General features: G+C 35.4%; 2 protein-coding genes and 1 long non-coding RNA gene across 7 annotated transcripts; 1 reads left to right on the top strand and 2 right to left on the bottom strand.

Annotated features, from left to right (window-relative positions):
- The first annotated feature begins 3,308 nt into the window (after positions 1-3,308).
- On the top strand, positions 3,309-5,361 carry LOC105976285 (TCP-1/cpn60 chaperonin family protein). Its single transcript, XM_088816845.1, has one exon. The coding sequence runs from the start codon at positions 3,480-3,482 to the stop codon at positions 5,070-5,072; it is 1,593 nt and encodes a 530-aa protein (XP_088672971.1). The 5' UTR covers positions 3,309-3,479; the 3' UTR covers positions 5,073-5,361.
- Positions 5,362-5,615: 254 nt separating this feature from the next.
- On the bottom strand, positions 5,616-7,441 carry UMAMIT4 (nodulin MtN21 /EamA-like transporter family protein). Its single transcript, XM_013001684.2, has 7 exons — positions 7,203-7,441; positions 7,062-7,124; positions 6,836-6,952; positions 6,523-6,763; positions 6,253-6,411; positions 6,010-6,161; positions 5,616-5,902 (listed from the first exon to the last, which is right to left on the bottom strand). The coding sequence occupies exons 1-7, from the start codon at positions 7,385-7,387 to the stop codon at positions 5,755-5,757; spliced, it is 1,065 nt and encodes a 354-aa protein (XP_012857138.2). The 5' UTR covers positions 7,388-7,441; the 3' UTR covers positions 5,616-5,754.
- A 2,158-nt stretch (positions 7,442-9,599) lies between these two features.
- On the bottom strand, positions 9,600-17,683 carry LOC105976164 (uncharacterized). Of its 5 annotated transcripts, XR_016030852.1 has the most exons (8): positions 17,390-17,683; positions 16,578-16,697; positions 16,301-16,383; positions 12,405-12,506; positions 12,132-12,213; positions 11,364-11,424; positions 10,988-11,078; positions 9,600-10,477 (listed from the first exon to the last, which is right to left on the bottom strand). It is a non-coding gene; the product is annotated as an uncharacterized LOC105976164 (long non-coding RNA). The 5 variants fall into 5 exon arrangements; XR_001174419.2 differs by lacking the exon at positions 16,578-16,697 and having other exon boundaries at positions 17,390-17,650; XR_016030853.1 differs by lacking the exon at positions 12,405-12,506 and having other exon boundaries at positions 17,390-17,648.
- Between the last annotated feature and the right edge of the window lie 1,257 nt (positions 17,684-18,940).

Raw genomic sequence — 18,940 nt, 5'->3', positions numbered from 1 at the left:
AAAGCAGGGTCTCGAACTTTGGCTTTCTTGCCTTGCTGCAGAAGTAGGATTTCGAACTTGCACTGGAGCTTCCACTGGAACAACTCCATGTGTTTATGATCTCTTTCTCTGCATTAACATAGTGGAGATATTTCAGATCAATAAAAAAAAATAACATATATAATTGAAAAGACTAAACGAGACAAAATCAATTTACCTTTCTTGTATTGTGTTGTTGCCCACTAGTCTTCTTCAAATAATAGTCTTTACCATAATGTCTTTGTTGATGACAGAGGATACAAGTCATTATCAATCCTTGCCTTCCCAATTTTCCAATTTATGTAATGGTTTTTCATATTGAGTCTGCCTCTCTATTGGTCCATTAACTTCACCAGACCGTAACCTTCTTTTGTGCAACTTTAGTCTACCTAGCATATTTCAATGTTAGGAGGAAGTAATTTTGCCCCTGAGATCTTGATCAAGCACCGCTGCCCTCAATCGCATCTATCAGATGACTATACAACTTCAAGTAGGTATCTTTCTTATACCAATTTTCAACAAAATCTTCAGGTGTGTAGGTCATGTAATACATTGATGATATGGCATGCACAAAGGATGCCACTTAGTTTCCATCTCCTGCAACTACATGTTTTTTCATCTTTATCCACCTTAAGTATGTCACATAACATCCCTCCAATTTAAACTGATTACGCCCATTCCAAAGGTGACAGTTTCCGTTGATGGCTTTGTTTGCAATGACCATTACAAGAATCTGTGTCAAATGCTTTCGAAAGTTGGTTTGTATCTTGCCGGACCTAAATTCAGCCACGGTCAATTGTATGTTGCACTCTCAAGAGTCAAGAGTATATCTGACATAAAAATCCTAATCAAGTCTGAATCTGGTGGATGGTCAAGTGTTACTAGCAATGTCGTGTACAAAGAAGTGTTTCAGCGAATATGAAGGTATATATCTTAAATAATATTGTTTATTTATTTGATGTGTCTTTTTTGTCTTGTTTATATGTGTACATACTTTCTATGCAGGAGTATATTTGCACGGGTTTCTATTTTCTGGCGTATTCGATATTATCGAATTTTAAGATACTTTAATATAATTTTTTTTTCTCGCATTTATGTGATTGTTGTTTGATTAATAAGTTACACAGATTGGACTCGGAACACTAAAAAAATACAGGTTAACTATTCGATAATGTTTGATTTTACTGCAATGTTATCATCTACTATATCGAGTTGGATGGATAGGATGGCCCCGGGATTCAATTCCGTTAATTTTAGTTATCTGTAGCATTTTAATATGGAATACACCTCAAACGCATTATATTAGTTTTTTGGGGTAATATGCTAGATGTCCCTAGCTGGAAATATAATTAGATGTGGAATACAACCATAATATTTTTTAATAAACTAAATCCTTTTTAGAAAAATAAATATGATTGACATCCTCAAATTTTATTTTATTCCTAATTTGCCCTTAACTTAAATTCATAAATTCTAAAGTCACGTTTCTCTCAGATTTATCTTTTTTTTGTCTCTTGCTCTCTCTGTCTCTCGCGATCTCTCTCTCTCTCTCTCTCTCTCTCTCTCTCTCTCTCTCTCTCTCTCTCTCTCTCTCTCTCTCTCTCTCTCTCTCGATATCTCTATCTCTCGCCATCTCTATCTCTCACTCTCTCTCTATCTCTTTCGTTCTCCACCAATCCAACCCATTATTAAGGGGGGCGGTGGTTATGGCGGTGGAGAAGGCGACAATAAGAGGATGGTTATTGAGGCAAGGAGGCGACGACTATGGTGGTGAAATGTCAGATCTATGGTGGAATGCGCGGCAACGGTGCTGGCCATATATGGAGGATGGCGTAGGCTGACTACGGCGCTCGGTGTAGGGGCTGTGTAGGGGCGGTGTAGGGGTGGTGCTGGCATGGAGGATGGCGGTGCATGGATGATGACGTTGGCTGACGGCGACGCTATGGTGGTGGTGGTGGAGCGGATCTAGGGTTTGGTGGAAAAAAAATAAGATTTTTTGATTTGGATGTCTACAGATGGCTGTGAGTGTCTGACGGCTAGGGTTCAAAGGAGGAGTTAGGGTTTCACGATGTCGGTGGGTGACTACGGATTACTACGGTTCCGACGGTTTTCTGTAGATGTCTACGACCAAATTTAAAAAAAAAAAAATCATAATTTCAATTTATGTAGAAAAGAAGGGAAAAAAAATAGATTTTTATATAATGAAAAAATACAAAAAATGAAAAAAAAAAAAGAAAAAAAATTAAACATGTTCCACTTAAAAATTAAAAAAAAAATGCTAGATTGAAACTTAAAAATGTTAAATAATACCATAGTTCATCATAGTATATTTACAATCTGCTGTAATTTTGAATTTGTGAGTGAATTGACATTTTTGGAATGAATTTAATAAAATGATGTGAAGCAAATTTTAGTTAGACTTGTCATTTAATTCTAATAAGGTTTGTCACGAGAGACTCATATTATTTTTTTTTAATCATTTTGTTCTTTTATGAGTAACTGGAACTTATATTTAAGATCCCTAGTTTTTTTAATTTGCACTATTGTCAAGTGAATTTTGGTCCAATGTTTTTTTCTTCCGATATCACAAATTATATTAGTTTTATGTTAGTATTTTTTTTACTCGATCGTGTTTTAATTAATAACATTTTAATAGTTTTAACCAGCGTTCTAAAAATCGGCCGAGGCGGCCGATTAATCGGTCTCCGAGGCGGAGGCGGTCTGAAACCTTTACGATTTTAATGTAAATATTTGAAAAATCGGTTTTTTGCCTGTGACGCGGTTTTAGGCGGTCTGAGGCGGTCAAACCTTTAAGACAGGTCAAACTCGGTGGCAAAATTTAATAAAAGAAAATATGAGTTTATGCCTTATTTTGTTTATGTTAATTGTTATTGTTAAAGAACTAATGATGTATGCCAAAAATGTTCAAGAATAAATGTAAATTCAAAAAAAATTGTTTTTTTTATTTATATTTTATAAGGATATTTATGTATTATGATCTTATAATTATTAAACTTTTATTATGTTATTAGGATACATACATGATGGAGATATAACTATGTTTAAATATCTTTTTATATATGTTTGGAGTATTTATAAATAATATTTAGAAATATATTATATTAAATTTTAAAAACCGATTTATTTCCGATTAATCACCAGCGCACCGATTAATCACCAGCGCACCGATTAATCGTGAGTCGGTGCCTGACCGACTCGGACCCGATTACCGCTTTTTACAACCTTGGTTTTAATTAAGAGCAATTATATTTACATCTAAATTTAACAAAGTGCAATGTGATTAGAAGCAAGTGAAGTATAATAATTATTAATTTCCAACCATATGTAGAAAACCCTATTACTGTTTCTCCTCTCTCGCTCGCACTCCCACCCTCTTTTCTCTCTCTAGGGTTTTACATTTCAAATCTCTCTCTCTCTCTCTCTTTCTTCATTTCCGATCAATGGCGGCCGCGGCGAAGACGAGGTCGACAGAGACGTTTGTGGACAACAAGCGGAAAGATGATATCCGTAATGCGAACATAGAGGCGGCGCAGTCAGTGGCGAACACCGTGCGAACGAGCCTTGGGCCTAAGGGTATGGACAAGATGATCTCCACCTCTTCAGGAGAGGTCATAATCACCAACGACGGCGCCACCATCCTCAACAAAATGGAAGTCCTACAGCCCGCCGCCAAGTTCCTCGTCGAGCTTTCCAAATCTCAGGACGTGGTCGCCGGAGATGGCACCACCACTGTTGTCGTCATTGCAGGATCACTTCTCAAGGCTTCACTTGGCCTGTTAACATCAGGCATTCACCCAACTATCGTTTCAGATTCACTCCACAAGGCTTCGATTAAAGCCGTTGAGGTTCTAACTGCTATGGCTGTACCCGTTGAGTTGTCAGATCGCGACTCACTCGTCAAATCTGCATCCACATCGCTCAACTCCAAGGTAGTCTCCCAGTATTCCACTCTCTTAGCCCCTTTAGCTGTTGACGCTGTGCTCTCTGTGGTGGACCCAGAAAAACCCGATTTAGTTGATTTGAAAGATATTAAAATTGTCAAGAAATTAGGGGGAACTGTAGACGACACTGAATCGATTAAAGGTCTGATTTTTGATAAGAAGGTGAGTCACGCTGCTGGAGGTCCAACTAGAGTCGAAAATGCTAAGATTGGTGTGATACAGTTTCAGATTTCACCCCCGAAAACTGATATAGAACAGAGCATTGTGGTGTCTGACTATTCACAGATGGATAGGATTTTGAAGGAGGAGAGGAACTATATCTTGGGGATGATTAAGAAGATCAAAGCCACTGGATGTAACGTTTTGTTGATTCAGAAGAGTATCTTAAGGGATGCTGTTACCGACTTGTCCTTGCATTATTTGGCCAAGGCTAAGATCTTGGTCATTAAAGACATTGAAAGGGATGAGATTGAGTTCATCACCAAGACTTTGAACTGCTTGCCCATTTCCAATATCGAACATTTCCGCGCTGAGAAGTTAGGGTTCGCAGATTTGGTGGAGGAAGTGCCGTTGGGAGATGGTGGTAAGATAGTGAAGATTACTGGGATTAAGGAAATGGGGAGGACTACAAGTGTGCTTGTCCGTGGTTCAAACCATTTGGTGCTCGATGAGGCTGAGAGGAGTTTGCATGACGCTCTTTGCGTTGTTAGGTGTTTGGTGAACAAGAAGTTTCTGATAGCTGGCGGTGGAGCACCTGAGATCGAGCTTTCGAGGCAGTTGGGTGCTTGGGCAAAGGTGCTACAGGGGATGGAAGGTTACTGTGTGAAAGCATTTGCTGAAGCGCTCGAGGTCATTCCTTACACATTGGCTGAGAATGCAGGGTTGAACCCAATTGCGATTGTCACTGAATTGAGGAACAGGCACGCACAGGGTGAGATCAATGCTGGAATCAATGTTAGGAAGGGACAAATCACTAACATTTTGGAGGAGAATGTGGTGCAGCCCCTTTTGGTGAGCACAAGTGCAGTTACCTTGGCTACAGAGTGCGTTCGCATGATCATGAAGATTGACGACATTGTTACTGTGAGGTAGACTTTGGCTGTTGAGGAAACTGTTTTGTCGTCGTATTCTTGTGTGCTTTCTTACTCCTTTCGTTACTTTGGGCTCTTTTGAACTAGACGTGTTCTTTTGTTTTTAAATCGATGATGTGTGTCTTGGTATGCGGTCTACTTTATTTCAACGTTTTTGATTAATGTAGGGTAGTAACTAGTAAGTCTATGTGAACAATTTAATGGGGCATTGAAAAATGTGCAGATTCATGCCATTAAAGCCTCTTCCTGCTTTCTTATGAACTTGCTTTATTTATGCCTTTGTTATTTAATTGTGTCAATCGTTCTTCAATTCTTCCTTCTGTACGTAAAAACAAAGTTACTGCTGTTTAGGAGTATTGGTTCCAACCCTGTCTGGCCCTAAATTCTGTGATTGATCGGCCCATGAACTGAGTTGTGCATGACTTAATTTTAATTTGAAAGATGTTCGACAATAATGTAGAATTTTTAGGAACTTGGTTCAGTAAATTGCATATCTTCTTTGATCTGGTTTTCCCTCTGGCATGCATTCATCCAGGCCAAGCATAGGTGGTCACTTTCTATAAATTGAATAATTAATAACATTTGAACAAATCCAGTAGACATATACATTTGCCAACCCTTTTGAGGCCCAGTTTTACATTTATTTGCCCAGTTTTTAATACAGAGATAGATAGATGTGAAAGTTATGGAATCTCAGTTTTATCACCCTGTAATAGATGTTTTGTCAGTGACTCTTCAGTGTCTTGGCTTTGTCTTTGGTACCTAGTCTCTGCTGTTTTACCCCATAGGACTAGATAGAGACCAATTATTATGAGCACAGCTCCAATGACTCTGCAAGAGTGGAAATAAATCAGAACCGGACAAATCTCAATCCTAGTGCGAATTATTTCACTGTGTGTTTCTAAATTTTAATCTTTCCACTTAAATTTTGTACATACCCTCCAGAATATATCTGATCTCCAAGAATTACGAATGCCATGCCAGTTACTAGTACTGTCTGAACTGGCTGGAAGCTTGCAACGAACACTGGACCACCTTTCTGAATACACCATGTTTGTAGTGATATTACTAGACCTGAAGATATTATTCCCTGCACGTAGTTTAAGGTAGCTGAGTTATGTATGCCTTAAAGTGAGACCATTCGGATTTGAATTATAAACCAGTTTTGTTTGGAGTGTTACAGCGTATAAGATTGTAAAGATCTCTTCACCCGACTGGATTTGCCAATGCTTTGGATCCCTCTCTACAAATGCTGCTATAAATAGGAACTGTATTAAGCCGAAGAAGAATGTGAATGATGTCAGTGACAGTTTGGCTGGATACTGCTTTATTATAGGAGCCTGCACACGAACAATTCGCGGTTAATTGGTTTATGGTTTGATTCATGAATTTGTATACTTTGCTGGTATGTATGAAATCAGATTCAAATTATTAGTGTAGTGTTTAGTTACCTGAAGGACCATCCAACCAGCCCAGGATAAGCAGTGACCGAGAAGAAAAATACAACCCAATGTCCAGTTCTGGAAATTGTCTGAAGAGAGAAGCACACTCTCTTCCATTGAATTAGTTCCTTGTGGCTGGAAAATCGGAGGGCCTTTATACAAAGTGATTATTGTTGCACCTCCTACACTTGCTAAGGTACCTAGTATTTTTGCCAGTCCATCTATCCTTGAGATGTTAACTCTCTCTACCCTGAAAAATAAAACCCGAAGATGTTAAAAGGATAAATTAATTATTGGCCGTTTCTCTCCTCTCCCTACTTACCCTAGAGCATATGCCATGATGAAAGTAATTGCTGGTACTGAGTTTTGCATTGCTGATGCAAAGCTTGGAGATGCATAGTACAGACCTAAGATGTAAAACCCTTGGTTTGCAGTGATTCTAGAAGAAGAAAGAACAAACAACCCGGAGAACATTAAAAGAAGACAAGGTAAAACAAAAATGTTGTTCGTTTTCGTTTATGTTTATATCTATCTATAAGGTCACTCACCCGACAAGTGCTAGAAGGAAAAACTGAGCCAATAATGAGAATGTGAGAGGTGGTCTCTCTTTCCTGTGAATGAAGACGAGAAACAACTGTGGTTAGATATTAAAGTGAAAAAATGGTCAAAGTAAGAATAAAAAAACTAACTTTTCCGTGAAGTAAGCAAATGGTCCCAAGAGAAGCAATGCGATGATATTTCTGTAGACAGGGTACACAACTTTGCTAACACCAATGTTTAGTGCTACTCTTGATACAATGTGAAATCCTGCAAAGCACAACTGTAGGATAAGTAATGAAGTAAGAAGCTTTGCTTTCTCAGAAACTAGTGCCATTTCTTTGTGTTTCTGTTTTGCACTAGACTAGTTACAGATTGTTTAAGTGCTTCTTACAATTGCTTAGTAATAGCATAATTTATATATTAGAGAGAGAGAGAGAGAGAGAGAGAGAGAGAGAGAGAGAGAGAGAGAGAGAGAGAGAGAGAGAGAGAGAGAGAGAGAGCAAATAATAATATAATAGTAATGTATTATTTGATGGTGGTTCCAAAAGCATATGCAAATTGCAAATACTCATATTATGAGATGTATGTATGTATGTGTTGTTTATTAAGTAAATCATGTTTTAATTAGTTGACTTGAAATTGAACTATGTCGGGGAGACAGAACATCAATTGTCCATGTTCGGCAGGTAGTTCAAACATGGATCAATCTCATTTTCCAAATTATTTTTATTATTAATGGCAATCATTTTGGTAAGATTTCAACTTTGTCCAGCAATGAGCAAAGGGTGTCAGTCAGGGGTTTCTTTTTTTCCTTTTTTTTTTTCTTTTGTGAAAATTTACATCTCTGTGAAATCATAATTGTTATGCTAATGAATCTCTATTTCTCCCTCAAACAAACAAAAAAAAAAAAAAAATGTCTATTTCTAGCATTTGTGAATTATCTTTGTAACTTATTTCAACCCTTGATGTTCGGAACACAGTTATTAAAGAAGTTATACATAAGGATACATAAGAGTGCATGTGGTCCTCATGATTTGGGAATCTTAAGAAAACAAATAATAATGATGAAGAAACGCAATCATCAGTACAACAAGTCGTCTTCTAATCAGGAGATTGATACTTCAATTATCAGTCTTATTATTATTATTAGCTGCTACCAACAAGTTGAAACCATCTATTACTTTGCTGATTCGACTAACTTGTTAATTTCGATTACACCAATGATTGAGTTTTTCATTATTTTGGTATCTATGGAATCTTTGATTCAAAAACATGTTTTCAAAACACTTGTTTAATTATATTGGATTTCTATCATTTTTAAAGGGTCGTCTAATGTTGATGTCGGATGAGCGAGATATGCATAACTACATCTTTGATGTTTTGGGTTTTCTGAAATTAAAATTGTAACTCATTATGCATAAAACTCTCATTCGATATCCAATTTAGCTGATTTAAGTTGTATTAGTACTACAAAATTTAATTGAAAAGAGGTCAAAATCACACTTGAAGTTGAAATGACCGATAATAATTGAATCGACATTTAGCATCTTAATTACAAATATTAGTGCTCCAATTGTCCCTTAATCCCCAAATTCTTTTTTGGAAGAATAGTTTGAAAATACTATCTTTCCTTTACACATCAATTTAAGCAAATTACTACAGTAAAATATTTTTATTAAGAAACAAACAAACAAACAAATCTTATAATTCAAATGCATAAGCTCGGTTTTGGAGTACCATATTCGAGATTACATGCCTCTTACTCGATGAAGTTTATTTTTACCCACGCCCACGGACAAAATAAAAAAAATTGTCAATCGTTTAGATGATTTAACTCATTTTCACCGGCAGTAGGAGTTTTTTCGAGATGTGGATTTGCCTAGATCGTTTTGGGCTGAGTATCATCGTGATTACCTTGGCATTTGGAATTATCAGTCGTAGTTTTATAAAGATTCTACCACAGTTAACTTTTAATCGTCATAGACCGGAAGAATTTTCGTTTAGTCATTTTCCCTCCATTGGAGGCTAGCTTTTTTTTGTGTGTGTCTTGCATGAGCAAATAACAATCAATTTAATTTACGGGTATATTTGTCATTTCATCTTAATAAAATAGAATCTTTTGGAATCTTTCTTTAATTTGGTGTTGCACAAGTGAAATTAGTATTGCATATAGCCGCAGCCTTTTTATGATGTAAAATTTGAGAATAAAATTACATTTAGTAGTCAAATAGGTTGACTTAATAGTTGAGGGGTAAATGACATTTTTTTAATTACAAGGGGGTAAATATGGTTCCTTCGACCCTACACCCGGTGATAAACACCGGGTGGATCTTCTGCTGCCGCGTGTTCCTTTTTTTATTTTTCTAAAACTCCTAATGGTAAACCCTAGCGGGAAATCTATTATAAAATACAAAAAAGAGACACGTGGCAACAGACTCACCCGGTGTTTATCACCGGAGGTAGGGTCGAACAAATCGGTAAATATTCCATAAACCATAGTAACCAAAAATATATACACACAGTATTTTCACAATGAACAAATCAAATTGAAATAAATCAACTCATCAGTAAATAATTCATTAGAAAAAAAAACATATAAATACAAATTCCTTCTTTCATGTTGTCACTATGTCGAATACGACTCTCGATTGAGCTTATTACACGGGGTAAAGTATATTTTACCCAAAAATATATACAAATACATCAACTCATCAGTAGATAATCCATTGCACGAAAAATAATATAAATGCAAATTCCTTCTTTCATGTTGTCACTAAGACGAATACGACTCTGCAAATGGAGTTTATTTTGTTAGCGAGGCGTGGAATCTATTTTAAAAGATAGTCTTTCATATGCGGTTGAAAACATTCTCCGTTTTCTTTCAAGAGTAAATTTAATCACCTGCAACACACTCCTTTTCATCTGCGGAGAATTCTGATGAAAATTCCGATGAGTATAGATGGTGCAAATGTACCATATCTGAAAGAGCATATTGAAGCTTGGTTGCAGAACAGAAGCCAAGGTCCTCGTCAACTCCATAACCAAAGCATATCTTTGGCCTCAAGTTTGGCTTCAACGACTTCTTGGGTGTTTTCGCTGGCATGTTGAGGTATCCAGCTTGATGTGTGTATAGCTTGAAAGACAAGCATTTGAATGCCTCCTTAGCCGCTCGTTTATTTTGTCACTAAGACGAAGAAGAGCCGCCAGCACTGGATTTTATTTTGTCAGTGAGGAGCAAAATCTCTTTTAAGAGATAGTCTTTCATATGGGGTTGAAAAAGGTGGGCTTTCGTTTCGAGAGCCAATTTCATCCGCTCCAACTCCCTCCTCATTTGTGAAATACTAGGTTTCTCCCCTGGCTGAGCTGGATTCTGGCGTACATTCCCATGCTCAAAAGGCAGTACAAACAGACTTCTTAAGTATTACTGGTAAATAATAAAATAAAATGAATATGGTGAGTCATTGAATAGAGACGATATTTAAGGTATGTCGTAGTCCCAATATTGAATTATTACAATACCCCATATTTAAGGTTGTTAAAACAAACAGGGTAGAGACGACATATATTGAGAGCACGACAAAATCTTCACATCCTCAAATTCTTGAAATGAAACACTTAACCCAAACAGAGTATTGACAAAAGGATAGTTCAGCAGACAAACACACATGCAGACTTCTACAAACATATTTATGAGCGCATTGTGAGTTAATTGAAATGTGAAGCACAAATCACGACCTAGAAACAATTACGACCACCATTGAGAAAACAAGCTATACGAATTGTGAAAAACACATCATAATTTTTAGAAGATTAATTTGTCAATACTCTAACAAACAAAAGGATGCAAAATGAGCAAAGGTGTCATCCAACTGCATATTTCAAATTACAATTTTTTCGATTGATTGGGTGAATCATAGTAGAGAAGTCGAGTTACCTTGCACCAATTGATGACACACTTCTTCTGGGACATTTTCTTTGTCCTTATTGTGGCACTGATGACAGTTGTTTGAGTCGCTTGTTTCCCTCTGTCATACCCAAAGACAAACAAACATGTTAACATAGGAACTCATTGTCCTCACTTTTTGAATATCTTACTTTACGAAAGTGAAATTATAAGAGATCTACAGTTCCGGATATAACCCTCTCAAAAAGAAATATACTACTGTTAGATCTGTTGATTAAGTTAATTAGGTTAAGTTTCGTCACTGAAGACTGGATTTTTTTTTTCAAAAACAACAGATCCCTGTTGTTCTGTGTTTATCATTCTTTGATTCTAAGAGATCTGTCATAATTGACTTCACGAAATTTACCTTAAAATCGATCTCGGTCCTCTGCATATTTCCAGCATAGGATATTTCTTCATCGATAACTCTACAAGAAAAAAAAAATCATCAGAAAGAGAAGCAACATAACTATGACACAAAATCTTGTCCTAGAAAACTAATCGAGATGAGATCTATCATTAATCCAAAGTAGAAATGCATGAAAACTGGACAAAAAGAAATGGACGGAAACAACTAGGCGACCGAGAATGAAAAATCGAAAATTACAAAATTCAAAATAAAAAATAAAAAAAATGATGCAAGCAAATCAGGCATGTCCTTTGTTTTTGAACCAGAAATAGATCAAAATCCTTGAATCCGAGAAAATGATTACACGATGGAAAAATGAAGGTTGAATGCAGCTTGTTGGGGGGGGGGGGGGGGGTTGTAACAAGAATAAGAAAAAGATATTGGCGTCGTTCAAAAGCTAAATCAAATTAAAAACTTACAACTATTAACACAAATCTCATCCGATTTTGAACCAAAAATAAAGCAAAAGTTTTAAATCAGAGAAAATGATGAGAAGAAAACTGTAAGCGGAATAGAGGAACGGAGATATGGGAATGAATTGGGGCACGGAGAATGCGTGTTATATAATGGTGAGAAAATCTGCCGTGATAAGGTCGACAGTCAATTGCAATAAATTCTGACATATCCATCCACCAACTCGCCAACTCATTTGACGTATTAGCATTAAAAGTTCTTAGCTGGCAGCAATATACGGACATAAAATATATTGGGCGGGCTTGACAGTACCTTACGACGTTTTTGAACTTCTACGATCCATTTCTTGGATTTCTGAAAGAGTATCTAGGCCCAATACCCACTGCTAATAGGCCTGTGCATTCAGCAAACCCAAAATTAGAAAACAGAAATATCATTTTGCATTTTACGACACTTAATGCCCAAAACCAAACAATTTGGTGTGGTTCGGTAAATTCGTAAAGATCCCGGGAGAACTGAATTTTCTGACAAATGAGACAACTAATTATATTTCATCAACCAAACTAAGCAGCTTCTAAATTATACCAAACATATTTTGGCAATACTGAAAACGGACCGCCATTCTTGGTATTGATTGCTCTTTGGAAATTTCCAAAATTTCATCTTGGTCTTGATTGCTCTTCCAGCCTACACCATTATTATCTATTTAAATTCTGGGTTACATGTAAAATTGTAAATGAATTAAACAAAAAAAAATCTTTCAAACTTATTAACTCGCATTTTCTTTGATGGAAGAAAAGAACAAAAACTAGCTATAATAAGAAGACACGTGACAATACCAGGAATGAATGTATACATGGAAAAATCTCTTCTTCAATCATATATGTACAAAGAAGGATTTTCTAAAAGCACAGTTCAGTAGCGTAAATATAAACCAAAAGTATCAGTACCGAACCAAAACTGTGAAATATGGAAAACGAATATCAAACAGGTGAGCAGTTCGATATTTGGTACAACTTAAAGCTTTGGTTTTGGTTCGGTCAGTTTACCAAACCGTACACAACTACCCAACTGCTAAGTATACCATTTCAGCATTAATTTTCTAGGAATGTTCAATTTTGATATTAGCTATAGGATATTAATCAAGTTTAGCTTGATTTCTGCTCGATAAGCAAAAAGGTTATGATAGATATCTGATGTTGTTTTGATTAGATGCATATAACTTTGAAACTCAACCCAAACTTTTGTAGTCTCTATACCATATTAAGATCAAACAGCTTATGAGCTATTTTTTTGCACCCACAGATTTACTACTGACGCATTTTCATTAAATCGTGAGTAATCCCTATACATTAAAATTATTCCAATTATTTTTTTAAACCCGAAAAAGCGAAGAAAAAAAAAAGATGCAACTACGATGTCCAGTGTACCAAGAGTTAGTTTCCCATTTTTCTTTCTCATGAAATCTTGAAGCTGAAAAATAAAGTTAGCTAATCAGAAAAGTTTTTATGCAATATAAGCTGCTTCTACCAACTAGGAGATTATTTCTGAGTAAGAGCATTATGCAACTAAAGTACACTGCTTCTTAAAACAGCGCTGTGTGGTTCAGCACTTCAATATGTATTTCCGGACAAACTAGTTAACCACCCAATACATAAAAACAAATGCAAGCTCATTGACCAAATATATCTCTAATAAAGCTACCACCAAATACTATAACACAAAATATCCTGAAAATGAAAGTTCTTAATTTCCATTCTCGACTATAAGCTATATTGTTCAAGATGCATATCCTAACCATATTCATTGTTCCTTATGCACAAGCCATACAAATGATAGAAATCTAAAACTTTTGATTATTGAAACTTCAACTATTTTATTACCATGGCGCATAAAAAGTGTCAACAAATACATAACACAATTTGAGAATTAGCATTCTTCAATACCATAATTAATTATGTTCAATAATGAATAATTACAAGCAATTATCAAAGTCTCCCAGGAGAAAGAAATTTCGCTCTCAAGAATATTTTGGCTTCATTGGTTAACAAGATAGATCATGATTAATTATATCTTATTTCATATTTACAGTAGTTAATTCAATAATTTTTGGGAGCATCTAAAAATTGAAAAAAAAAATGTGCCCTTAACTTATAGATTAATTGGTGCATTTATACAATTGGACCCTAATAAAATTACAATAATCTTATCTTGGTCACCGCACTGTAACAACCAAACGAGGACATATTCAATTTGATAGTACATCATTCATTGTCAAAACATGCAGAATTGGTGCTTCATACAAAATTATCTTTCTCCACTATAAATTTCTCATTGTTTTGAGTAGCATTTGTAGGTAGGAATTGACCATCGTGAAGTTCGCATAGCGTTTGCATATCTTTTATAACTGTAATGTGTCAAATATTACCACATCCTTAAATACTCAATAAGGAAGATCTTTTTACAATAATAAGCAAATCGTGAAGATTTTTAGATGCATCACTGTTTAATGGTGCAGAATATTTATGCGATAACGCGTGCGAGGTGCTATAAATTTATTGTTGCTTAGAAGCGAAACAGATTAATGTTATTGTGCAGGAGAAAATATTATTTTGTCAGAACAGAAAACGCGAAATACTAATTTTTCCTGACTCAGTAAGTAATTCACATCATATATACACTCATTTCTCAGTCCTATTTGAAATATGAAAAATACTTTTCTAACACTAAAAACTTTGAAAGTCAGATATATGTATTTGACTTCTTCTCGATGCAATAACTAAAGACCAACGGAAGAATGTGATCATATATGTGTGCCAGCATCTATCCAAGTGCGTTGCGAGTATAATGAAAGAAGCTTCTAACAAAAAATTCAACAGAAGTTTTTACGTTCTAAACAAGATGGAAGCATAGATGGCACCAAGTTAGGAAGTAAAGATAGCATCCGACATGGCTGTTAGTGTAATAAAATCAGAAGGTCTCTAATAGCAACATCGATTGGGGTACTAATGAGAACTGAAAGTGAAATAACACATCTCATATAATTCATTTTCTCTCCAACTTCTTCACATAACAAGATATTCAAAAGTGAGTGATGTTAACATTTTTGTCTTCGAGTATGATAAAGTGACTCAAACAATTGTCATCAATGCCACAAGAATGATGAAGAAATAGTTTTATGATGCACCAGATGCAATAAGAAGAACTATCCCGTTCCATGCATTATTAAATGTTGAGAACTTTTGTTGTTGGAGACATTTTATACTTCAATGCTCAAATGTTTGACTACTTTAATCTTTTGTGTCGTAGAAATTCTTCGGCTGTGACAATTTGGAAGCCTAGATAGCTCCAAGTTAAATAAGGAGCTAAATACGTCACAAGATTGGTTCCAGTCAAAGAATTTCCAGATGCAAAAGATGTAATTTTAGTAGCTTAACATAAAACTGAAACACTGGAATGAAAAGTATCTTCAACAACAAACTTATTCACAACTTAGTGACGCTGAGAACGCAATAATCCTTCAAGTTGCATTTGATGTATCTAACAACTACATCTTTACCACACATGTGACGCTGAGGACAATTGTTTGAGTTCATTTTTGTTTGTCACACCGAAAGACGAAGATATTAACATATAACATAGGAACGCTTGGTTCTCACTTTTGAATATCTAATTTCGCAAAATAAATGGAGATTCACTCCTGAGTGGTGGATTATGCACCGGATAAGTTTAATTTTACAAGGAGAGAAAAAAGTTATCAGAAAGAGGAGCAAGATAACTAGGACATAAAAACTAGTCCTAGAAAATTAATCTTCAAATCAAGATCTCACTCTAATCGATGGTAAAAGCTGCCATGTTTTCAAGAATTTCCAGAGAAATGAATGAAAATAGAACAGAAAGTAATGAATGAGTTAATCAACTAGGGGAGGGAGGAATGAAAAATCAGAAAATATAAGATTCAAAAAAAAAATCATATATATCCAATCAGATGTGTCATCTGATTTTCATCTAGATATAATCAAAAGCCTTCAATCCGAGAAAATGGTTAGAAGATAAAAAACTGAATTTCAAATACAGCTAACGAGATGGGGGGGGGGGGGGGGGGGGGGGGGGGGAGGGGGGGGGATAAGAAGCATTCAAAAACTAAATAAAAAAAACAAATATCAAACACAAATCTCATCTTATTTTCAACTAACGATAAAGCACAAGCCTTAAATCTGAGAAAATGGTGAGAAGTAGAAAACTGAAAGGAAAATAGAGACATGGCGATATGGGAATGAATGGGGGCAGGGAAAACGAAGGTTATATAGTGGTGAGAAAATCTGCCGTGATAAGACTGACAGTCAATGCAGCGATTCGCAATAAATCGTGCCTTATCCATCCACCAACATGCCAGCTCATTTAACGTAATAGCATTAACCATTTTTAGCCAGTATACGATTTTGCAAGATATAAAATATATTGGAAAGGTCAGACATTACCTGACTATGTTTTGTGGACTCTTCATTAGCCATTCTTGGATTTTCGAAAGAGTACGTAAGCCCAATATCCACTGCTAATAGGCCTGTCCATTAGAAAACAGAAATATCAGTTTGCATTTTGCCAAACTTAATACCAAAGAAAAAAAAATTGGTTTGGCCCGTAAATTTGTCCGGATCGGGTAGAATTGAATATTCTGAAAAAATGAGGAAAAAATATAGAAAATTTTCTTTGGCATTTCATTAACCAAAACCGAACCGCTTGTAAAATATACTGAACTTATTTTGGTAATGCTGAAAAAGTAATTGCTATCGGTGGTCTTAATTGATCTTCGGTATTTTGGCATTTTATTTCAGTCCTGATCGCTCTTAGCCAACACCATTATTTTCTATTTAGATTCTGGATAGCAAATAAAATTGCAATGAATTAAAAGAAAAAAAACGAACTTAAGAACTTACTAACTGGCATTTTCTTATGTAGAAAGAGAGAACGAAAACTAGCGAATAATAAGAGAAGAGACATGACAATAAAGGGAATGTATTATGTATGTATGCATACGTAGAAGAATGTAAAGCATTTCTTCTCTTTTCAAGCCAATAATACAACTAACATTTTATGAATATCTTCGTCTACAAAATGCATATCATGACAATTTTCATCGTTCGCGCACCATTCAGTTATTGGAATTTCAACAACTTGCGAATTGATGCAAATTAACATATAAAAACTTGATATTTGCATCGGAATTCGGACGGCATTGAATCAGAAAATGCCAAATGCGGCTGGAAAATATGAATTAAATTTCTGGAAATGAAAAACAGTTCCAGATAAACTTCAAATTAAAATCCACGGTGAAAACGAACGAACTTGAAGAATTAGATAGTTATAAGATGAAAATTTCAGTCTCTTTGTTCTGGCTTGAAAACCAAAAAAAATAGAATATAAAATCAGACAAATAGTGAATTTCATAATCTCACGAACAGTCCAAACTGATCGACAAACGAAAAAGGAATTAATTAGTGCAAAAAAGATGAGTATCAATTCAATGTTATATTGTACAGAAATAAAATTGAATCTGAATATAATCTTACCTAAATTATTACTTCCATGTCTCACAATCTGGAAATTTTGAAATCACCATCTCAGCATTGTCCACAGTATAATAATAAGACGGAGGTGTGGCTTTGGTCAAGTCGGTGGCTGCGACGGTGGCGTGGGCGGCGAACGGTGGCGTGGGCATTTGGACTGGCCGATCAAAATAATTACCGAAAAATGTATGTATCTAAATTATAATCGTAGGTTAAATACAATGAATCCCTCCAAATAAAACCATTGATTTTTTTAACGAATAATCAGCAAGATAACTAAAAGATGATTATGATTTTATGATTTTATCTTTTATGGCTATCAAATATAGTATAATTGTACTTTTGACCCAAATACTAATCGTATATTATTTTTCCTCCCAATTTTTCTCCAGTTTTTAGGGGTGAGAACGGTTCGGTTCGGTGCGGTTTTAGCCACAAACCGGAACCGGAACCGAATTGTTCGGTTCGTAAAGAACCAAAAACCAAACCGATCGGTTCCCTGCGGTTCGGTTCCGACCGGTTCCGGTTCGGTTTTTTGTCGGTTTCGGTTCCTTTTCGGTTCATTAAACTATCGGTTCGGTTTCAATTTAGGTTCGGTTTTCGGTTCGGTTTTGGGCTAATTTTGGCCCAAAAATGTCAATAAGCACCTCAAAATTCAGAAATAAAAAAAATCAGCCCAAACTTAGGCCCAAATAGGCCCAAAAATCAATTTAAGTTCATTCTAAATCAGCTAAAAATTTACAAAAAATCAATTCAACACTTCAACAAAAAAAAAAAAAGACCAGCAACAACATTCATTAAAAAAAATAGCAGCAACATTTATTCCACAGCAAAACCACACAAAACATTATTCCAACAGTAAAAATGAGGGACATAGTCACCAACTCCCCCACGAGGCCCGACTCCATAGACATTGTACCAACCTACATAATACATATAATTGTATTTGTAGTTAGTAACATCAACAAAGAAATCACATTTATATAAACAAGTTTACCATTTTAGAAACATTAATCTGGCATGGTGAAAAACTTCGATCCACTTGCAAATGCCTCTAAAAGTCAAAATAAGTAAGAGCAGCAGTCCCATTTTGTCTTGTATCACATCTAATCTTCGTTTTACAATAACGGCATTGAGTGGTCAATGCACCCTTTACATTAGAAAAATGATCCCAAACCCAAGAAGTTCGACGACCGTCTTTTTTTTTCAGTTGGTTCCTCATTTACAGTGTCCTGTTGTTGTTGAGTGTCATTTTGTTCCTCGGTCAAAGTTTCGTTTTCGTTATTCTCCAGGACAGTGTCCACATCAAGTTGATCCTCAAATTCCATCTACAGTTCTACACAATATACATAAGAAATAAAATTAAACACAATTATTGCATAAAAGTTAAAAAAAAGGAAAAAAAAAAAAAGAAAGAGGATGACATGTTATTGAAGGAAAAAGAGAATCTGTGGGAAAGCAGATATTGTGAAAGGAAAAAAAAAAAAAAAAAACAAGTCAAGATTTCAAGAAACAAACTTACTGTACAATTTTTCATTATTTAAAATCTCTCCC

This window comes from Erythranthe guttata, chromosome 4 (genome assembly GCF_056151865.1).
Source record: "Erythranthe guttata isolate IM_541 chromosome 4, IM_541, whole genome shotgun sequence".
NCBI lineage: Eukaryota > Viridiplantae > Streptophyta > Magnoliopsida > Lamiales > Phrymaceae > Erythranthe > Erythranthe guttata.
Note: the sequence above shows the minus strand (reverse complement) of the source record. Positions and strands in the feature narration are given on the sequence as shown.